At 66.8% G+C, this 22,433-nt stretch overlaps 1 protein-coding gene across 1 annotated transcript; it reads right to left on the bottom strand.

Annotated features, from left to right (window-relative positions):
• Positions 1-1,287: 1,287 nt before the first annotated feature.
• SEMA6B (semaphorin 6B) lies at positions 1,288-22,342 on the bottom strand. Its single transcript, XM_054291117.1, has 17 exons — positions 22,259-22,342; positions 9,014-9,162; positions 8,070-8,199; positions 7,396-7,456; positions 7,193-7,255; positions 6,782-6,883; positions 6,194-6,284; positions 6,001-6,120; positions 5,824-5,912; positions 5,156-5,373; positions 4,752-4,883; positions 4,274-4,423; positions 3,529-3,723; positions 2,949-3,089; positions 2,738-2,815; positions 2,540-2,598; positions 1,288-2,457 (listed from the first exon to the last, which is right to left on the bottom strand). The coding sequence occupies exons 2-17, from the start codon at positions 9,126-9,128 to the stop codon at positions 1,475-1,477; spliced, it is 2,727 nt and encodes a 908-aa protein (XP_054147092.1). The 5' UTR covers positions 9,129-9,162; positions 22,259-22,342; the 3' UTR covers positions 1,288-1,474.
• Positions 22,343-22,433: the final 91 nt, after the last annotated feature.

Below are 22,433 nucleotides of genomic sequence, written 5' to 3'. Positions count from 1 at the left end.
GCCCCAGGTGTCTCCGCCCCCGTTGTCCCCTCCCCCGGTGTCCCCACCGCAGGTGTCCCCTCGCCACGTGTGCCCTCGCCACTTGTTCCCTCCTCAAGGGATTCAATGGCCGCTGTCCCCACCCTCTCCAAGTGTCCCCATGCCAGGTGAACCAACTCCAGGAGACCCGACAGCCGCCAGCCCGGTGTCCCCACGGCAGGTGTCCCCAGCCCTGGTGTCCCCACGCCAAGGGACCCAATGATTGGCGTCCCCAACCCCAAGGAACCCAAAGCCGGCTGTGCCCACGCCACTTCAAGTGTCCCTTTGCCAGATGTGCCCACCCCAGGTGTTCCTGTGCCACCTCAGGGTGCCAGGTGTCCCCAGCCCTTCAGGGCGCTCAAGCCGGGGACAGACAGCCGTGGGTGACGCCCGTGGGTGGCAGCGTGGGGCGAGAGACAGCCGGGAAAAGGGACAGGCAGGGGACACGGGGGGTGTGGGGTGGCACGGGCAGGGACACGGCACTGGCACCGCCTTATCCCCAGGGGGATTCGTGCGGAAATGTGGTGGGGACCCTCATGCGGGGGTGGGTGCGCTGGGTGTGCGGGTGCCCACGGAGCGGGTGCCACCCTGTGCCCCCCCAGCCCTGTGCCCCCCCCCCGGCTCCCGGGGGGGTGAAGAAGGTGCCGAGGCGGCGGCGGGGGCGTCGCCTCCGGTAACCGGGTGTTTATTGGGGCCGCGGGGTACAGCCCGCGGGCGGCCGCATGCATGGCCGCTGGGGGGGGGGCTCCCGCCGCCCCCTGCCCTATTTACAGCCTGCCACCCCCTGGGGACCTGCCACTCCCCCGCGACGCGACACGCCACCCCGGGTGGGTGCCGGGCAGGGGTGGCACCGAAAGGGCACCCTTTGCCAGCAGAGAGTGGGTTCGGTGGGGACCCCCCCGCGGTGCCCCCCACCCCGGCTGTGCTTTCCAGGAGGGGGTGCCGGGGGGGGAAGGATGGGCAACCCCCAGGCTGGCACTGGGAAAGGGCTGACCCCAGACTGGGGGTGCGAGTGTGCCCCATCCCCAGATAACGCCACACTCGGGGGGCCCCCAGCCCCCCGCCCCCAAAACGCTCACCAGGTTCCATCACCACAACCAAAGCCCCCCCGGCCGGGTGTCCCCAGGGGGGTGGCAGCACCCCCGGGTGCCACTGCGGGGCTGGGGGGCACAGCCCGGTGCCCGTGTCCGTCTGTCCATCCTGCTGCCCCCAGGGTGCTGCGGGCTCTGGCTCCGGCCTGGGGAGGGGACACGCCCCGGCACGAGGGACAACAACGCAGCCGGAGCGCAGGGCGCTGCCCCACGCCAGCCGGGGGCACCCCCAAACCCTATCGGGGGCACCCAGGGGGTGCCTGTCCCCCCTCACCCACGCAGCACCTCAGCCCGTGCCCGTCCCTGTCCCCAGCGAGCCGGGTCCCCATCAGTGTCCTGGCCGGGGGACGCGCACAGGTGCCACCCTATTTTCCCGAGGGAGTCCGCTCCACGCCGTAGCGCAGGAGGTGCTGCAGGTCCGTCAGCGGCCGCGGGGTGCCCGGTGCCCGCGCTGCCCGGTGCCCGGTGCCCGTCCCGTGCCGCCCGTAGCCGCCCGCCGCCGCCTCGCCGCTGTTGAACGTGTGGTTCCTCTTGAGGTGGGCGCCGGGGCGGCCCGTGCCGTTGTTGGCGTTGAAGTTCAGCTGCTCGGGGTGCCAGGGCGGCCCCTCGGTAAAGTCTCCCCCGTCCCCGCTGGGTGCCGACACCACCCGCCGGCGCTCGGGGCTGGGGTGCGGCGTCCCCCCGAAGTCGCCGTAGGAGCTGCGGGGCTGGCGGCGGGCACCGGCGGGCGGGTGCTGCCGGGTGCGCGGCCCCTCCTGAGCGTCTCGAGCCCAGTGCCCGTCACCCGAGGAGTCGCTGAGTTCGGCCTCCAGCTCCTGGTCCACCAGGATGGCGTGGCAGGACAGGGGGATGCCCCTCGGGGCGCGGCCGGAGCCGCCGTGCCCCCGCCCGGTGCCCGCGGGGCCGGAGCCGCCTCCAGGGTCCCGCAAGGCCGCGTTGATGATGTTGTGGCTCTGCTCCCAGGTGCAGTTCTGGAGCGCTCCGGGGCAGCGTTTCTGCTGCAGCGGGGTCTGCTCAGGCGTGGGCAGCACCCCCGAGTCCAGGTCGTGCTGGGTGACCTTGCCCAGCTCCTTGGGCCACCCGTTGGGCATGAGCGGGGCCAGCAGCGCTCCCCGTGCCCGCCGCTCGCCCAGGCGGCTGACGCTCACCACCGACTCGCTGTGCGCCAGGATCGTCTCCTTGTCCTTGCGCCGCGCCAGCTCCTTGCGGTCCCGGTGCCCGATGAACCAGCACACGCTGAAACCGGAGATGACGGCGCCGATAACGAAGGCGGCCACCGAGGAGATCACCAGCAGGTTCACCGACACCAGCCCGTCCGGCTCGTCCACGAAGCTCTCCGTCACCAGCCCTGGCGGCGGGGACACGTCAGGGACCCGCGGGCGCCGCCACCGCGGCCCCGAGCCCGGCCCCGGCCCCGGCCCCGCACTCACCCTCGCACTCGCCCAGGTGTGATGTGCTGCCGCCGGCGATGTCCTGCTCGAAGGCCACCCTGGGGGGACAAATTGGAGGGTCAGTGGGTCCCGAACGGCCTGGCAGGGTCTCCCAGCTCCCGTCAGTTGGTTGGGGGCTGCAGGAGCTCTCTGGGGACACCACTGTCCCCCACATGTCCCCAGGCCTGGCAGCGTTACCTGGGGCTGGGCTCCAGGAAGATGCAGGAGCCCTCGGGTGTCCAGCCACAGTAGGGATCCCGGCTGCCCAGGCAGTTCCTGGCAGGGAGCAGAGATGTCAGGGCCAGCCCCGATGAGGGGACACAGCACCCTGGCCCCCGTAAGGGACTGTGTCCCCAGCCTGTGCTGTGCCTCAGTTTCCCCAGGCACGCTCCCAGCCCCCGGCACTCACTTCATGCAGCCCGAGTGCTGCTGGCAGCGAGCCACGGGCACCCTGGCCACGCAGGGGGGGAAGGCCAGCAGCAGGGACCCTGCAGCCTTGTCCAGCTCCAGCCCCAGGAGCCGCCGCTCGTCCTCCGTGTCCCGGCCACACCTGGGGACAGGGCAGAGCTCATCATGGCCCCAGTGCTGGGGGGCCCTCCAAAGCCTGGCCCAGTCCAGAGGAGATTTTCTCATGCATTCCCCCCAGTGTTGCATCCCTCTCCTCATCCACCATCCATCCATCCATCCATCCATCCATCCATCCATCCATCCAACATCCATCCTTCCATCCACCATCCATCCATCCATCCATCCATCCATCCATCCATCCTTCCATCCACCATCCATCCATCCATCCATCCATCCATCCATCCATCCAACATCCATCCTTCCATCCACCATCCATCCATCCATCCATCCATCCATCCATCCATCCTTCCATCCACCATCCATCCATCCATCCATCCATCCATCCATCCATCCATCATCCATCCATCCAAGCACCCACCCACCCCTTTTACTGCCCCTTCCCCTGGCACCCTGGCACTCACCTCCCGGGCTGGTAGGTCTCAAACTCCTCCAGGAAGACGCTCTGGCTGCCGGGGGCAGCGGGCCCAGGGCTGCTGGTGGCGTTGGGCAGGATGAGGAACTTGAGCACGGTGCCGGTGCTGGAGCCCAGGAACACCACGGTGTGGTTGCCCCACGGCCCCGCCGCGTTGTCCACCACGATCTTACGGAGCTGGTACCTGCGTGGGGGAGGGAGCAGTGCTGGGCTGTGGGGGAATCCAGGGGTCCCAGGGAGGGGGAAAGGGTGAAGCCCCCAGCCCCACATCCCCATCTCCATGTCCCCATCCCCAGCCCTGTGTCCCCAGCTCCAGCCCCACATCCCTGTCCCCATTCCCACTCCCCATCCCCAGCTCCCTGTCCCCATTCCTGTCCCCATTCCCTGTCCCCATTCCCTGTCCCTGTCCCCATTCCTGTCCCCATTCCCTGTCCCCATTCCCTGTCCCTGTCCCCATTCCTGTCCCTGTCCCCGTCCCTGCTCACGCCCCGGCTGCCCTGCCGGCGGGAGGCCGCGGCCCAAGAGCGCGGCTTGATTAATTCCCCATCAAGCCGCAATTAAGGCAGATTTAATTAGGACGAGACAATCTTGACTGCAAAGTGTATGAGATTTATCAGCTCTTCCAGCGCTCCCAGCGCTGACACAAGCATGGAAAGGCAGCACGGGAGGCTCTGGCCAGCCCCTTCCAGCCCCTTCCAGCCCTCCCAGTGTCCCCAAGCCCCTCGGGCACCCACCGGGTCATGGTGCGGAGGATCCAGGGGGCGTTGCCCAGGGCCGGCACCGCCTCGTCCATCAACGGGTGCGTCTTGACGAAGTTGAGGATCTCGTCGGGGAAGGCGCTGGAGGAGTTGTAGCGCATCCCCGGGGACGCGCAGCAGCCGGGCCTGCGGCCAGGGCACGGCTCAGTGGCGCTGTCCCCAGCCCCGCTGGTACTGGCCGTGGTTGTCATCACCCCTGTCCCCATCCCTGTCCCCTTCCCAGCTGGTATTTGCCATGGTTGTCATCACCCCTGTCCCCATCCCAGCAGGTACTGACCGTGGTTGTCATCCCCATCTCCATGTCCCCATCCCTGTCCCCATCCCACTAGAATGGCTGCCACTGTCTCTGTCCCCATCCCCGTCCCTTTCCCCATCCCTGTTCCTTTCCCCAATCCCACCTCTGTCCCTGCCACTGACAGTCCTTGCCAGCTCTGTCCCCAGCCCTGTCCCTCACCGTGGCTTTGGCACCATGTCCTCTGGCACGGGTGTCCAGATGGACTCGGGCGATTTCTGCTCCCGGAAGCGTCCCTCGAACACGGCGGCCACCTGGGTCATGTCGAAGGCGCAGACGGCGGAGCCGGGAATGCTGTGGGGACACGGCTGTGGGGTGAGCACGGGGGGGGCCCAGCAAGTGCCAGGGGCCCTGCACATCCCAAATGGAAACGAGCCCATTTCCTGTCCAGGACCCATCCCAGATCCCACTCAGGATCTGGCTTTGATTCTGCCCAGATCCCACTCAGGATCCAGCTTTGATCCCACCCAGACCCGAATCAGGATCCAGCTTTGATCCCACCCAGACCCCAGCTGGCACCCAGCTCTGACCCCGGGCAGTCTGGGCAGGGCACAGGAGGCTCTGACCTGTTGGTGGGTGTGGAGAACACGGCCAGGACCACGGGGCGCCCGTCCAGCTCCAGGATGTCCGTCACGGCTTGGATGACGTTGAAGTAGAAGTGGGAATCGCCCGGCACGGAGCAGTTGAGCCGGGCCTTGAGGAAGGACGTCCACTGCTTCTCCAGCACCCGCTGCGAGCCCCCCATGTCGTTCTTGCACACCCGGGCCACCCGTGACACCACCACCTGCGGGGAGGACACGCGTCACCACCCAACCCCTGTGTCCCTGTCCCCACCCTGGGTGTCCCTGTGGGCATCCCAGAATGGTTTGGGTTGGAAGGGAGCTATGGGATCATAGGGAAATATAGGTTGGATACTGGGAAAAAGTTTTTTACAGGAAAGGTGATAAAGTTCTGGAATGTTCTGCCTGGGGAGGTGGTGGAGTCACCATCCCTGGGTGTGTTAATAAAGCTGGATGTGGCACTGGGTGCCAGGGTTGAGTTGAGATGTTGGGGCTGGGTTGGACTCGATGACCTTTAGGGTCTCTTCCAACCTGGTCATTCTGTGAATTCTGTGCATTCTGTGAATTTGGGAGAATTTGGGGAATTCTGTGCATTCTGTGCATTCTGTGAATTCTGTGAATTTGGGGAATTCTGTGCATTCTGTGCATCTCCCTCCCAGTGGGACAGGTCCCACCTTCTCCAGGTAGTTGAACTCCATGGCGATCTCGCGGAAGAAGAAGTAGACGTGGCTCCTCCATTCCACGGCGTGCACAAAGTAGGGCTCTGTGGGGACAGCAGGGTCAGGGATGGCCCAGCGTGGGTCACAGGGGGCACGTGCCCTGTCCTGGCACGGCCCAGGGTGGGGACACACCTTTGAACCACTTGGAGTCGTGTTTGACGGTGCGCAGGGTGGGGCTGTCCCCCAGGCTGCGGTAGATGACGGCGTCGATGGCCAGGAAATCCGTCACCGTGGCAGTGAAGAGCATCCCCCCTGCAGGGGACAAGGTGTCAGCAGGGTTTGGGGACACCGTGCCCGCTGTGACAGCGGCGGTGCCACCACTGACCTGTGAACAGGGCCACATTGGCGTGCTTGGGGTCGTAGGGACAGCGGGCCATGCCGCTGATGTTGTCCCCGACGGGCTCCAGCGTGTCCATCTAGAGCGGGTGACAGGGGGACGTGAGGACACACCCGGGCACGGGGGCACCCGGGGTCCCCATCCCCAGGGGGCTCTGGCTGCAGCTGGCACAGACAGGGCTGAAGGTGTTGATGCTGCAGACCCCTCCCATGGGTGCCCCTTTCTGCCTTCACCCCAAAACCCTTCCCATGGGTGCCCAAAACCCTTTTCTGACCCCAAAACCCTTCCCAGGGGTGCCCCTTTCTGCCTTCACCCCAAAACCCTTCCTGTGGGTGCCCAAAACCCTTCCCATGGGTGCCCCCTTCTGCCTTCACCCCAAAACCCTTCCTGTGGGTGCCCAAAACCCTTCCCATGGGTGCCCCCTTCTGCCTTCACCCCAAAACCCTTCCTGTGGGTGCCCAAAACCCTTCCCATGGGTGCCCCTTTCTGCCTTCACCCCAAAACCCTTCCCATGGGTGCCCCCTCCTGCCCTGACCCCCAGCCCCTCCCTCACAGTGACCCATCCCGGGGGCTCACGCTGTAGTTGGCGCAGACGGGGTTGAAGGCGTTGGTGCCACAGACGAACAGGAGGCTCTCGTTCCTCACCAGCAGCACCTTGATGAAGTTTCGGCACTCTGCCTGTGCCAGGAGAGGGGACTGTCACCCTCAGCACCCCTAAACCCCCCTCACCTCATCCCACCCCACCCAGGCCCTCATCACTGCCAGGGGATGGATTGGGGAGGGCTGTTCTCACCCCAAAAGTGCGTTTATGGGAGCTGGCAATGGGATTTCTGGCCCCCAAATAATTAATTACAAACCAATTTAGCCAATCGGCCAATAAATCAGTGACTCAACCGCTGGGAGGGAGTGGCGTGGTGACACTGGGGAGGGGACAGGCTGTGACACGGCCACAGAGGGTCCCCAGGGGTGCAGATCCCACAGCTGTACCTCGTGCTTGCCCTTCATCCTGCAGATGCTGATGTCGTGCTGGTTCGAGCGCCACGTCAGCTTCTGGATGGGGAAAAGCAGTGTGGGGATGGGGACAAGGCAACAGCACCCCCCTGAGACCCCCCTGAGACCCCCCAGAGCTCCCTGAGACCCCTCAGAGCTCCCTGAGACCCCCAGAACCCCCTGGGACCCCCAGCACTCACCCGGTGGTAGCGCATCTCAGTGGCCCCGCTGGGCTCCAGGCTGACCCGATAGACATTGTCCCTGGGGAGGGGGACACGGGTGTCACCACCCCCCAGCTGGGGTGTGCCCCCCAGCACTGGGGGTACAGGATCCACCCCCAACCCCCCGGGAATGTTTGGGGTGCTGGGGTGGACACTGAGGAAGGTTTGGGGTGCTGGGGTGGACAGTGAGGGAGGTTTGGGGTGCTGGGGTGGACAGCGAGGAAGGTTTGGGGTGCTGGGGTGGAGAGTGAGGAAGGTTTGGGGTGCTGGGGTGAACAGTGAGGGAGGTTTGGGGTGCTGGGGTGGACAATGAGGGAGGTTTGGGGTGCTGGGGTGGACAGTGAGGAAGGTTTGGGGTGCTGGGGTGGACAACAAGGAAGGTTTGGGGTGCTGGGGTGGACAGTGAGGGAGGTTTGGGGTGCTGGGGTGGACACTGAGGAATGTTTGGGGTGCTGGGGTGGACAATGAGGGAGGTTTGGGGTGCTGGGGTGGACAGTGACCATCACCAGGGCACTGTCAGTGCCAGTGACCCCCCAGTGCCCCGTGGCAGGTTTGGGGTGCCCCAGGCAGGCTCCTCCCCAGCAGAGAGGAGTGGGGGGGGTGTGGGGTGCCCCCCGTGATGGAAGGGAGGTTTTGGGGTGCCGGCTGCAGACCTGTCCCCGATGAAGAGGGTCCTGTTGACCTTGAGGATGCGCTGGATGTTGAGGCGCTGGGTGCCCCCCATCTCGGGGCCCCCCGGGCGGGCGGCGCCGTGCCCCACGAACACGGGGTACTGCTTCACATCTGGGGGGGCACGGGGGTCACAGGGGCACCCCCACACAGCCCGGGTCACCTCCCTGCTGCCACCAGCCCAAAATCCCTCCCCACGAGTGCCCCCCGCCTGCCTTCACCCCAAAGCACCCCAAAACCCCTTCCATAGGTACCCCAAAAAATACCCCAGAGCCCAGCCCTGGTTCTGGCCTCTCCTATTCCAAAACTCTCCCTTGGGTGCCCCTTTTCCCTTCACCCCAATTCCCCCCGGCGCCCCTTCCCTTTCCATGACAAGCTGTGCCCCCATGCCCCAGTGCCCCCTGTGCCCCCTGTGCCCCAGACCCTCTTCCTTTCCATGCCAAGCCATGCCCCCCGTGCCCAAGTGCCCCAATGCCCCCAGTGCCCCCCATGCCCCAGTGCCCCTTCCCTTTCCATGCCAAGCTGTGCCCCCAGTGCCCCCCGTGCCCCAGTGCCCCCCGTGCCCCAGCCCCTCTCCCTTTCCATGCCAGGCCGTGCCCCCCATGCCCAGTGCCCTCTGTGCCCCCCGTGCCCCCAGTGCCCCACTGCAGCCCCCCATGCCCCAGTGCCCCCTGTGCCCCAGACCCTCTTCCTTTCCATGCCAAGCTGCGCCCCCAGTGCCCCAGTGCCCCTTGTACCCCAGCCCCCCTCCCCTTTCCATACTAAGCCGTGCCCCCCGTGTCCCAGTGCCCCCCGTTCCCCAGTTTCCCTCCCCTTTCCATACCAAGCCGTGCCCCCCGTGTCCCAGTGCCCCCCGTTCCCCAGTTTCCCTCCCCTTTCCATGCCAGGCCGTGCCCCCCATGCCCCCCCAGCCCCGGGGGGCACTCACAGTCCGGGGGGGCCGTGGCGATGGGCCCGGGCTCCTCGGGGAAGGTGCCCCTCGCCGTCCTCTCGGCCGCCAGGAGCAGCAGCAGCACCAGGGGCACGCGGGCTGGGGGTGCCATGGTGGCCCCCGCCCTGCCAGGGCACCCACAGCACCTGCGGGCACAGGGAGGGGGCTGGGAGGGGGCGGCACCCACAGGGAACCCCCCCGAGCACCCCAAACCCGCGGGTGTCTCCCCTCATTGGGGCCGTGCCGGGGTTTGTCACCAGCAGAACGTGGGGAAGGGGTTGGGGACATGGGGACACGGGGACAGGAGGGTGAGGACACATGGACACAGAGACACGGGGACATGGGGACACGGGGACAGGAGGGTGAGGACACATGGACACAGAGACACGGGGACACGGGGACAAGAGGGAAGCCAGACGGGCTCTTCCCCCTCCCAAAACGCCACCGGGATGTCCTGGAAGATCTCCAGGGACCCCTCAGAATGTCACAGCACCCCCACACCCAAACAGCCCCAGTGCCACCGCCAGTGTCCCCTCAGCACGCCGGGCCACCATGCCCACCCTGCCGCGCGTCCCCGAGGAGCGGGTAATTAGCAGCCGGGCAGGGAATTAATTGATCATTAATTCCACGGGAGCCGGCAGCGGCAGCGATCGAAGCGGCGCCCTCGTCCCCCGCGGGGACCGGGCACGGTGACATTGGGGGGACCGGGATGGTGACATTGTGGGGACCGGACACGGTGACATTGTGGGGACCGGGACGGTGACATTGTGGGGACCGGGACGGTGACATTGTGTGGGGTTGGGGACAGTGACATTGTGGGGACCGGGGACAGTGACATTGTGGGGACCGGGACGGTGACATTGTGGGGACCGGGGACAGTGACACGCTGGGCTCTGGGGGTCACAGGACACGTCCCCAGCCCCTCCGTGGTGTCACCGGCCCCCCGTGAGATCCGTCACTGTCCCCATCCCGTCCCCTTGCGGTGCCACAGCCCCCGGGGACATCTGACCCCGACCCTGCTGTGTCACAGCCCGGGGCAGGAGGTGACCCCGGGGGGACCCGACCCTGGTGTCACACCCCTGGGGACAACTGACCCCATGCTCAGGGTGTCACCACCCTGGAACACCCAACCACGTCCCCACTGTGTCAGGGACACCCAAACCTGTCCCCACAGTGCCACAGCTCCCAGTGCCGCCCAGCTTTGTCCCCACGGTGTCCCCAAATTTCAGGAAATTGCTGTTTGTACCCGGTTTGTCACACAGCGTGACCCGAAAGCCACCGATCGCCGGAGGGAGGAAGGGGGACCCCAAAAGCCACCCCAGGGCAGGGCTGGGTGCGAATCCTCCCTGGGGGGTCCGGGGGGGCGGTGCCGCGGCCTCGGCCCCCGAGCGGGGCTCCGGTGTCGCCGTGCCCGGGCGGGCGGGGGCAGCGAGCGGCGCGGGGCGAGCGGAGCCTCCGGCGCCATAAATGCCCGCGATTGTGCGGGGAGAGAAAAGGCAGCGGCGGGAGGAGGGGGCACGGGGAGGAGGGGGCACGGGGAGGAGGGGGACACGGCCACGGGGGGGGGTGACAAACAGGGACCCATTCATGGCAGCGGCGGAGCAGGGGGACGGTCCCCAGCGCGGCTGTGGGGAAACTGAGGCAGCGTGGGGGGACAGGGGGGTGTGCCGGGGGTGAGGGGGGGGTCTCCACTCGGGTGTCCCCGACACGGAGCGGGGGAGCGGCCCCGGGCATGTCCCTCATCCCCGTCCCTGCTCCGTGCCTCAGTTTCCCCAGCCCGGAGCGCGCTCAGCCCTCACCCCACACACAGAGCTTTGGGGGGCGGGCGGAGCTGCTCGGTCTGTCCCACCCCCCCTCCCCAACACCCCCGCGACCCCCGGCACTGGGGAATGGAGCAGGAAAGGGGGAGCAGCCCCGGTGTCCCCCTCTTGCTGCAATCCCGGCGGCTCTGAGCGCGGCGGGATCTCTGATCCCACCGAGGGGTGTCCCTGCCGGGGGGTCCCCCATTCCCGACCCTTCCCGGGGGGGTGGGAGCCCCTCCCGTGCCATCCGCCCCCCCAGCCCCGCGCTCTGCCCACCTGAGCCGCTCCGGCCGCCTCCGGATGTCAATGCCACCACTGACACTGTCCCCGCGGTCCCCGGGGCCGGCAGGGGGGTCCCATGTGCCACCCCCCCGAGAGCGCTCAGCTGTCACACCAACCCCCCGCGACCCCCGGGGAGGGGGCCCGCGCCCCCCGCCCGCGCCAGGTGGGAAGGTAGGGCTGATGTCACCGTAACCGGAGCCACCGAACCCCCCCGCCCCGGCAGCTGTCACCGGGGGGGCACCCCTGGGACCCCCCCCAGCGGCACCGCGGGAAAACAGCGGCACGGAGGGACCCTGAGAGCCCCCCGGACACGGAGGGGGGACAGAGGGACAGCGGGGACACACCCAAGGGTCCCCCATTGTCATAAACTCCTTAGGAGGGCAGTGGGAAAGAGGGAGGGACACGCCGGGAATGGGGGGGACACCGAGAAAGGAGGGACACCGGGGAGGGGGACGCACCCCGGGAAACGCGGGGGACAATGGGAAAGGGGAGACAGTGCAAAAGAGGGGACACTGAAGAGTGGTGGGGACACTGGAGAATGGGGGGACATTGGGAAGGGGACAGTCTGGAATGGGAGGGACACACTGAGGAATGGGGGGGGCAAAGGCGCAGCACACCAACAATGAAATCCCTGAAAATTCAACTTTTTGGGACTCCCCTCCCTGCTATAATCTCAATATCCACATCCCACTCCTTCGGTCTAACGCCGGATTTTGGGGTCATCTCCTTCAGGAGGCGCCCAACGCCAATTAGAAATCAGTAATTAATTATGCTAATGAGGCATTTATAGACCCCCCTCCCACATGCTCCAGCCCCCCAAACGCGCTCGCTCAGTGGGGTCACACAGCGCCACCCCCATGGCCACAGGGGGGTTTGGGGGTCACCAGCAGCGCCCCCCCAAGCGCTGCCCCCCTCCCCAGTCCCAGCTGCCGCTGCCGCCGGGCCCGGGGGGCTGAGCCCCCCCCGGGTTTCCGTTCCGGGCCCGGTTCAGATGGCAGAGCCAGGAAGCAGCTGTCCCCACGGCAGGGCCGGAGCAAATGTCACCCCGGCCACCTGGCACCGCGCTGGCCTTGTCCCCGTCCCCGTCTCTGTCCCCGTCCCTGTCCCCGTCTCCTGCCGAGGTTCCCCCCTTTGCGGGCAGCACCCCCAGAGCTGCCCAGAGCTCGGGGGAACACCAGCACCGGAGGGGTCCCCGGGCGGTGACAGGGACAGGGAGGTCACCGGGGGGGGACACAGCACCCACCGTTTACCTTGGCGCTTCCCCGGCCCCGCCGGCGGCTCAAATGTCCCCCCGGGCCTCCCGCTCCGGTTACCGGCTCCGCTTACAGCTGCCGTTTATAGCCCCGCTCCCTGTCCCTTGTCCCTTGTCCCTTGTCCCTTGTCCCTGTCCCCTCCCCACCGCCCCCCGGGTGGGGACACAGGCTCCGAGCCCCCCAGGCCACCACCAGCGACCAAGGGCACGGGGGTGGTGCGGACCCCGCGGTCACCTTGGGCGGCTTTGTCGCCCACCGTGGGTGCCCAGAGGTGGCCCCCGTTGCTGGGAGCCCCCTCGATGCCCCCCGGGTGCCACCCATGGGTGCCCCGACTCGTCCCCTCCGGCAGCCGCCGGCGCTGGTGGCCGGCCAGAGCCGCATGGTGATTTGCATATTAAATCCAGGCTCATCTGCATATTAAGAACGGTTTCCTAGCGAGGAGGATCACGCGTCACGCCGAAATAAACCCCGGGGAGGGGGGGGGGACAGAGGGGGTGGCAGACGGAGGGCTGTGTGTCCCCCCTCCCCAATTCACTGCCATTGTCCCCTGTTGTCCCCCCAGTTCACTGCCTTTGTCCCCTTGTCCCCCCCAGTTCTATGGGACAGGATCCTCCCGCGTCCTGCTGCTCTCCCCAAGCCACACATCCCCCCCCCCCGTCCCCCCAAAAACTGTCCTCCCCCTTGTCCCCAAAGGGTAGGCACATGCCTGACCCTCCTGTCCCTGCAAAACCCCCATTGCTCGCATCCCCGCTGTCCCCAAAGCCCCACTTCACCCATTCCCTTCATTCCCATTGTCCCCAGGGCACTCACCCCGGTCCTGTGCCACCCCAGGGGCTCTGTGCCCTGGCGGGGTCCCCTCGGTGTCACCCTGCCACCCCTCTTTGTCACCCGCATGGCCCCAGGGCGGCGACAGGAGCAGCTCCGAGTCACCTCCTCCGGCCTCGTGCCTCAGTTCCCCTTTGGGGAGGGAAGAGGGAACCCCCTGTTCCTGCCCCAGCCTGGCACCGCCCTGGAACCCCCACCCAGAGCCCTGCCAGTCCTGGATGGCACCTCCCCTGTGCCATCCCTGTCCCCAGGGGCTCCTGTCACCTCCTGATGGAGCCCCCGTCCCCAGGGTGTCCCAGTCCCCCAGCGTCCCCTTGCCGTGTCCCTGCGGGGTCCCTGAGGGGCAGCAGCTCCCGGCTCAGCCCCACGGGGACCCTGCAATAACAACACGGGCAGTGTTTACATCCGGCTCAGGGAACCCTGCAATTACAGGCAGGACAGGGAGCCCCGGCATTCCGGGGATGGGAGGCTGCTGAACACACCCACAGCACCCACAGGCACCCCAAATCCATCCCGAACCCACCCCAAAGCCACCCAAATCCACCCCAAATCCATCCCAAATCCACCCCAAACCTATCCCGAACCCACCCCAAACCCATCCCGAACCCACCCCAAACCACCTCAGACCCACCTCAAACTCACCCCAAACTCACCCCAAAACCACCCCAAACCCTTCCTGAATCTACCCCAAAACCAACCTGAATCCACCCCAAACCTACCCCGAACCCACCTCAAACCCACCCCAAACTCATCAAAATCACCCCAGACCCACCCCAAACCCATCCCAAATTCAGCCCAAACCCACCCCAAACCCACCCTGAACCCATCCCAAATTCAGCCCAAAACCACCCCAAATTAACCCCAAACTTACCCCAAAGCCACCCCAGGGCTCAGGGAACAGCCCCACAATCCCATCCCACCGATCCCAGAGCCAGAGGAGCTGGGAGAGGCTCTGGGAGGTCGGGACCAAGGGTCAGCCCCAAAGCCAGGTCAGTTTTTAACCCCTAACAAAGTTGGTTTTGGGGATTTTTTGGGGTTTTTTGGGGGTTTGTTGGATTCAGGCCCCCCTTCGCGGTGCCCTGCTGGGGACAATGCCCTGCTCCACTCTGCAGGCCCAGAACCAGCCGTTCCCATTGGGATTATCTTCTAACTCCTACTTGTATTTAAATAAGGTTAAATATAAATATCTGCTGGCTTCAATGGGCAGAGAGGGGCTGAGGGCGGCAGATCACCTCAGTGTCACCTGTGTCACCTCAGTGTCACCCAGTGCTGTCCCCTGCTGTGATGATGGCCCTGGAGGTGGCACTCAGGGTGCCCCCCTGCCCTCCTGGAGCCCCCCACCTCCCAGGGACAGCCGGGATGGGGACACCAGAGGGGACAGGAGACAAATCTCCTCCTGCCACCCCCGGTGTGCCCAGAGGATGACAAAGTGACAAGTGGCATCCGGTGCCAAGGTGTGGGTGAGAGCACGTGAGCCTTCACCCTCCTCCTCCTCCTCCCCACCCTCTCCATCCTGCTCTCTGTTTTGGAAGTGTCCTCTGTCCTGGGGACAGGTGGGGGTTTGTGGGGTGACCCCCAGCCCCCCCAGACCCTGAGCCCCCCGGAGGGGCTGGGATGGGCCCTGGCAGTGCTGGGGGACCGGGGGAGCGTGGGATGGGGAGGAGGAGGGAGGGTGCAGGGGGTGCAGGGGATGTGCAGATGGAGCAGGGATGTGGGATGTGCAGGGGGACGTGGGCTGGAGGCAGCGGGAGGATGGGATGGAGGATGGGATGGAGGATGGGATGGAGGATGGGATGGAGGATGGGATGGAGGGTGGGATGGAGGATGGGATGGAGGATGGGATGGAGGATGGGATGGAGGATGGGGTGGAGAATGGGATGGAGGATTCAGGCTGGGTTAGGGGACACAGGGTGGGATGTGGGATGGGATGCAGGCTGAGATGCAGGCCAAGGTATGGAATGGGATGCAGGTCAGGATATAGGATGCAGGCCGGGCTGTGGGATGCAGGATGGGATGCAGGATTCAGGCTGGGCTCCGGGATGCAAGCAGGGCTCTGGGATGCAGGATCCAGGCTGGCATGCAGGATGGGATGCAGGATGGCAGGCTGGGATGCAAGCAGGGCTCTGGGATGCAGGATAGAGGCTGGCATGCAGGATGGGAGGCAGGATGCAGGATTCAGGCTCCGGGATGCAGGCCGGGTTCTGGGATGCAGGATGCAGGCTGGGATGCAGGATGCAGGATGGGATGCAGGCTGGGATGCAGGATGGGATGCAGGATGCAGGATAGGATGCAGGATCCAGGCTCTGGGATGCAGGATGCAGGATAGGATGCAGGCTGGGATGCAGGATGCAGGATGCACGCTCTGGGATGCAGGCTGGGATGCAGGATCCCGGCTGGGATGCAGGATGCAATGCAGGATGCAGGCTGGGATGCAGGATGCAGGCTCCAGGCTCTGGGATGCAGGCTGGGATGCAGGATGCAGGCTCCAGGCTCTGGGATGCAGGCCGGGCTCCGGGGTGCCAGCGGCTCAGAACAAAGGCCCATTGTTCCCAGCGCCGCCTCCGCGCTGCCGCCTCGCCGGAAGGTCCGAGCGGCCGAGCCGCCCTCGGAGCCGCTCCTCGTTCTCGCACCGCTGCCACCGCTGCCACTGTCACTGTCACTGCCACCGTCACCGTCACTGCCACTGCCACCCCCACCGCCACCACCCGCGCCAAAAGCCTCGGGGCACGAGGGCGTCCCTGTGCCCTGCCAGGCCCTGCCAGGTGTGCCAGGTGCCATCTGTGCCTGGGGATGTGGCACGTGTGTGCGGGGGGTGTCACCGTGTGCCATGTGTGTGTCATGTGTGTGCGTGTGCAGGTGTCACACGTGTCACATGTCACAGTCAGCGTGCGTGTGCAGGGCTGGCAGGAGGCACCGGGTGACACACATGTGCGGGAATGTGGGCACCAGCTGGCACCTGCGTGTGACAGCGTGCGGGCACCGGGTGGCACCGGTGTGTCTGTGCAGGGGGTGTCACACGTGTGCAGGGGGTGTCACACGTGTGCAGGTGTGCAGGGGGTGTCACACGTGTGCAGGGGATGTCACACGTGTGGAGGTGTGAATGGGGTGCCATATGTCACATGTGTGCAGGTGTGTTCATGGCTGTCACATGTCACACATGCACAGGTGTGTTCATGGCTGTCACACATGCACAGGTATGTTCATGGCTGTCCCATGTCACACATGCACAGGTCTGTTCATGGCTGTCACACATGCACAGGTATGTTCATGGCTGTCCCATGTCACACATGCACAGGTGTGTTCATGGCTGTCACACATGCACAGGTATGTTCATGGCTGTCCCATGTCACACATGCACAGGTATGTTCATGGCTGTCACATGTCGCACATGCACAGGTGCGTTCATGGCTGTCACACATGCACAGGTGCGTTCATGGCTGTCCCATGTCACACATGCACAGGTGTGTTCATGGCTGTCCCACGCGTGACCAGGGCTGCACACGCAGGGCTGGCACGAGGGACGGAGCCCGGCACGGCCGGGTTATTTCGGGCACATGGCGAGGATGGATCCCAGCTCCCAGAGCTCCACCCTGACCCTTCCTGCTCTCCCGGCGCTCCCGGCGGGAGGCGATGGATGGGGCGGTCACAAATGCCCGCGGTGTCCCCACCATGCACCTCTCGGGGTGACCCGTCCCACCCGGGGTGACCCATCCCACCCTCCTCATCACCCTGGGGCTGCCTCCCTCCACTCCTGCTCCTGCTCCGTGCCTCAGTTTCCCCACCCGAGCCCCCACGGTCCCTCCCGCCGCCGCCGCTGCCCCGGGGCCACCGTGTCCCCTCCCGCGTCCCCTCCCGTGTCCCCTTCCGTGTCCCCTTCCGTGTCCCCTTCCGTGTCCCTCCCAGATCCAAACGCGGCGCTGAGCTCGGCCGCGGCGCTGCCGGGTTTGATGGGATTATCCCGGCGGGCGGGATTACACGGCAAGAGTGAGGATTAGCCACGGAGCATCGGCACGACACTGCCACTGTCACCACTGCCACCGACACTGCCACTGTCACCACTGCCACCGCCACCACTGCCACCGACACTGCCACTGTCACCACTGCCACCGACACTCACTGCCACCGACACCGCCACTGTCACCGCCACCACTGCCACCGCCACCACTGCCACCGACACTGCCACTGTCACCACTGCCACCGACACTCACTGCCACCGACACCGCCACTGTCACCGCCACCACTGCCACCGACACTGCCACTGTCACCACTGCCACCGACACTCACTGCCACCGACACCGCCACTGTCACCAGAACCACCGCCACCACTGCCACCGACACTGCCACTGTCACCACTGCCACCGCCACCACTGCCACTGTCACCGACACTGTCACTGCCACCACTGCCACTGTCACCACTGCAACCGACACCACCACCACTGCCACTGACACAGACACTGCCACTGTCACCATTGCCACTGCCACCGACACTGTCACCGCCACCACTGCCACTGTCACCGCCACCACCACCACCACAGCCACCAACACCATCACTGCCACCGCCACAGCCACAGACTAAGACACAGACACTGCCACTGCCACTGTCACTGCCACCGCCACTGCTACTGCCACTGTCACTGCCACCACTGCCATTGCCACTGCCACCACCACCACTGCCACTGTCACTGCCACTGCCATCGCTACAGCCACTGCCACTGCCGCAGCCACAGCGACAGCGACAGACACTGCCACTGCCACAGGCACCATCACTGCCACTGCCACCGCCAAAGCCACCGCCACAGCCACAGGCACTGCTACTGCCACCACCGCCACAGCCACAGCCACTCCCGTGCCACCAGCCGCCCGAACTGGGCTGAACTGGGAGCAACTGGAGCCCCGGTGCGGTGCCAAGCCCCAGCCTGGCAGGGCTCTTCGGGGAGCGGTGGCTTCAGCAGCCGCTGGTTAATTAACGGGCTGCTGGGAGCCGCCACACAGACACGGAGGGATCTCTTTATCCCCCTTTTTTTTTTTTTTAATTTGACAAAATCATAATTAAATAGGGAGCAAAATCCCGCCAGCACACGGCAGCCCCTCTGGGAGCTCCTCTGTGCCAGCCCACTGCTCTTCCTCTCCCCCTGCTTCACCCAGGGAATGCAACCCCTCATCGTCCCCTTCTGGGGGATGCCACCACAGCCTGGGCGTCCCTGGATGGCACCGAGGCCATCGTGTGCCCTTTGCTGCTGGGGCGGCACTGCCAGGGCTGCAGAGCCTCCTTGGGGTGCCCTGTTCTGGTTCCACCTCCAACCCCAGCCTGGGCACGGGGGGCAGAGCCTGGAGCTCCCTGGGACGCAACTCCTGAGGCTCCAGTGCCAATCCACGATGGGCACCAACAGGTTCAGCTCCTGCCCGGGGCTGGGATCGCTCCTGCTTTGCTTTGCCACTCTTTAATGTCCCCCAAACGCAGCAAATGCCACCACAGCAAAACCATCCCTGCCCTGCAGGCCTGGCACAGCGAGGAAAAGCCACCCTGGACAGCACGGTGTCTGTGTCACCTTTCCTGGTGTCCCTGCCCGGTGTCCCTGCCCGTGTCCGTGTCACCATACCCGGTGTCCCTGCCCGTGTCCGTGTCACCATACCCGGTGTCCATGCCCGGTGTCCCTGCCCGTGTCCGTGTCACCGTACCCGGTGCCAGCCCCCCCCTGGCACGAGCTGGGATCCGGCCCCAGCTTTGGGAGATGCTCCAAGGGCCCGGCGCAGCTCAGCCCACTGAAAAATGAAATCGCATCCAAACTGGCAGGTTTAATTAAAAATATTCCGGCTTGTCTGGGGATACAAGCCGCATCCGGCACTGCAGCAGGGATCTGCATCCAGCTCAGGGCCTGGCGGGCAGGGCCCGGCCGTGCCCCAGCAGTGCCAGGGGAGCAATGGTGGCAGCGCAGCAGTTACTGGTTTAACTGGGAGCCGAACCAGCCAGGGCCGAGGGGACAGGGACAGCCAGACTGTGGGGACAGGGACACCCAGCTCATGGGGACAGGGACACTGAGCTCATGGGGACAGGGACACTCAGCCCGTGGGGACAGGGACACCCAGCTCATGGGGACAGGGACACTGAGCTCATGGGGACAGGGACACTCAGCCCGTGGGGACAGGGACACCCAGCTCATGGGGACAGTGATACAGAGCCCATGGGGACAGGGACAGCCAGTCCATGGGGACAGGGACACCGAGCCCATGGGGACAGGGACACCCAGCCTGTGGGACAGGGACAGCTAGACTGTGGGGGACAGGGACACCCAGACCATGGGGACAGGGACATCCAGCACGATGGGGACAGGGACACTCAGCCCTGTAGGGACAGGGACAGCCAGCCTGTGGGGACAGGGACACCCAGCCCATGGGGACAGGGACATTCAACCCTGTAGGGACAGGGACACCCAGCCCATGGGGACAGGGACACCCAGCACGATGGGGACAGGGACAGCCAGCCCAGTGTCACTGTCCTGTCCCGTGCCTGGGGGCTCCTGCTGGGGCTGGGAGGGACACAGAGCCAGCAGAGCCCTGGTTTGGGGGGCACAGGAGCCCCCCCAGAGGGGACAGCTCTGCCGTGGGGGGCACACATGGGCACCCCTGTGACTGAGCTGGGCCGCTCCCCTTTGTTTATGGGAACGGCAGCAGAACCATGGGGGGCTCTGGGGAGGGGGGTGAGCTGTGCCCCCCACACTGACACCCCTGGCACTGCTGGTGGGGGCCGAGCTGCCCCTGGCACCCCCAGAGCTGAACCCGAGCCCGGGGCCACCTCCTGTCCCCCCACACAGCCACGTGCCCCGGTGGCAGCGGTGGCAGCGGTGACCCAGTTCTGTGGCACCCCGGGGACGCTGCCTGGGGGCTGCAGAGCCACCCTGGCACCCGGGACCCGTCAGGATGGCACCCCAGGACCCGGCGGGGACACCCACAGCACCCACCCCATGTGGGGGACACGGCACTGCCCGGACCTGGCACACAGGGACGGACCCCAACCCTCGGTGTCGTTTTGTGGGGTACACAGCCCGGGGGATCACACGGGGGACCCCCAAAGCCACCCAACCCTTCCCCAGGCTGTGTCGGTAGGTCAGGGAGCTCAGCCCCCCCGACCCCTCCCCAGGACATCCCCGGGGTGGGACCCGGCCCTGCCGGACCCCAACAGATCGAGGGGACACCCGGGGGGACACGGCGGTGCCATTGTCACCCCCACCCCCCCAGGCAAGCGGTGCCAAGGCGGGGGGGTCACTCATGGCAGGTGTCTGACCCCTCCCGCACCCCAGGGCTGGGGGATGGATTGGGGGGGTCCCCTCCGCAGCCCCCCCGAGCTCATGACCTGGTTCGGCAGAGGGAAACTGAGGCACGGCAGCAGGCAGAGCTCACCCAAGGTCACCCCGTGCCGGTGGCACAGCCCCGTGGGCATCGCCCCCCCACCCCGCTCTAACGGGGGGTGCTGAGCCCCCTCCCCAAATCCCCTGCGCAGGGAGGGGCTCCCCACTCCCCTCTGCCCCATCGGGGGGCTCGGGGTGCCCCCAATCCCTGACTGCTGTGGGAGATGTGGGCATGGAGGGCAGGCTGGGGGGGGCGGGGGGTTTGCTGGATCTGGGGGTGCTCTGGGCACCCCAAGTGAGGGCGGCAGGGGAGGATTGGGGTCAGGCAGAGCCCCCCCAGCCGTGCTGGTTCGGGGTCCCCCCTCGGCTCGGTGCAGCGGTGCTGAGCCCCAAAACGGGGCACGGAGCCCCCCCAGCCCTGCCCCGGTATCGGGGGGGTGTCAGAGCCCCCCCCGTGCACGGCGGGTCCCCCCAACTCCTGTTCCCACCAAGTTACAGCCCCGAGACAGAGCCGGGCACCCCCTGCGTTTGTGGGGGTCTCGCTGTGCCCCCCACCCAGCCCTGCGGGATTATTTGGGGGGGGCACAACCACCGAGCCCCCCAGGCTGAGCCTCCCTGCTCCCTTTTGGGGGCTGCACTGGCCGGACCCCCCCAGCCCAGCCGAGGCTGCCGGGGGTGGGGGGCACAGAGGGACCCCTCCTTTTCAGCCCCCCCCCCAAAAAAATAACAACAACGAGCCCTGGCTGCTGCCCAAAGGAACGGCGGAGGCAAAACGGAGCGCGACGAAGCAGAGACACCCCCCGATCCTCATCCCCATCCCCCCGATCCTCATCCCCATCCTCATCCCCATCCTCAACCTCATCCCCATCCTCATCCCCATCCCCATCCTCATCCCCGTTCCCATCCCATCCTCCCGGCTCGGGGCGGGGGGGGCTCCGGTTCCCGCGCCCCCCGCCGTGTCCCGGGGCTGGGGGGGGTCGCGGTGCCGGCCCGGGGGGGCTGATGGGTGGGAGGGCGCGTGGGAGGGGATGGGGGGTGGGCCGGGGTGCTGGGTGAAGGGGATGGGGGGGCTCAAGGTGCGGGGGGTGCCGGGATGGGGAGAGGGGAGCGGGATCGGGGGCTGAGGGGTGGGATGAGGATGAGGATGAGGATGGGGGGTATCGGGGTGCTGGGGGGGTGGGATGAGGATGGGGGGTATCGGGGTGCTGGGGGGCACATGGGGGTGCTGGGGAGAGCAGTGGGGCTGGGGAGGGCACGGGGCTGCGGGATGAGGGTGCGGGGAGGGTCTCGGGGGTGCGGGATGAGGGTGCCGGGATGCTCGAGGGGAGCAGGGGAGGGCCGGGGGTGCGGGATGGAAGAATTGGGGTGCGGGTGGGACCCCCCCGGAGTGCCAGGTGGGGATGGCGATGCGGGATGGAGGTGCTGGGGGGGCAGCGGTGCCGGGGGGGCTCAGGCTGCGGGGAGGGGGCGCAGAGGGCTGCGGGTTGGGGGGCGCGGGGGGGGCCCCTCCAGCCCGTGACCCTTCAAGGTTCCGCCCGCTCCGCTAACAAAAGCGCCGCTTCCCAATGCAGCAGCGGCGGCGGCGGGAGGGGGGAGGGCTCGGGGGGGGGGTGCACCCCCTTTTCTCCCTTCCCCCCCCCAGGAGGGGCAGCGGATGGAGAGGAGGAGGATGGAGCGGGACGGGAGCGCATGGGGAGGGGGCGGGCAGGGGGGGGGCACGGGCCGCGCTCTTACCTCTCCGTCCCGGGGGGGTCCGGGGGGGGCTCGGGGCTCCGCGCACCTGCGCCCACCGGCAGCGCTCGGCCCGGCCCCGCTCGGCTCCGCTCCGCCGCGCCGGGAGCGCCGGTACCGGGGCCGGGCGGGGCGGGGCCGCGGGGGGGGCGGGGGGGGCCGGGGCCGGGCCCGCCCG

This window comes from Melozone crissalis, unplaced genomic scaffold (genome assembly GCF_028551555.1).
Source record: "Melozone crissalis strain CALT ecotype California unplaced genomic scaffold, PUWL_Pcris_2 ptg000088l_1, whole genome shotgun sequence".
NCBI lineage: Eukaryota > Metazoa > Chordata > Aves > Passeriformes > Passerellidae > Melozone > Melozone crissalis.
The sequence above is the reverse complement of the archived record's forward strand: the minus strand, read 5'-3'. Positions and strand labels throughout refer to the sequence as shown.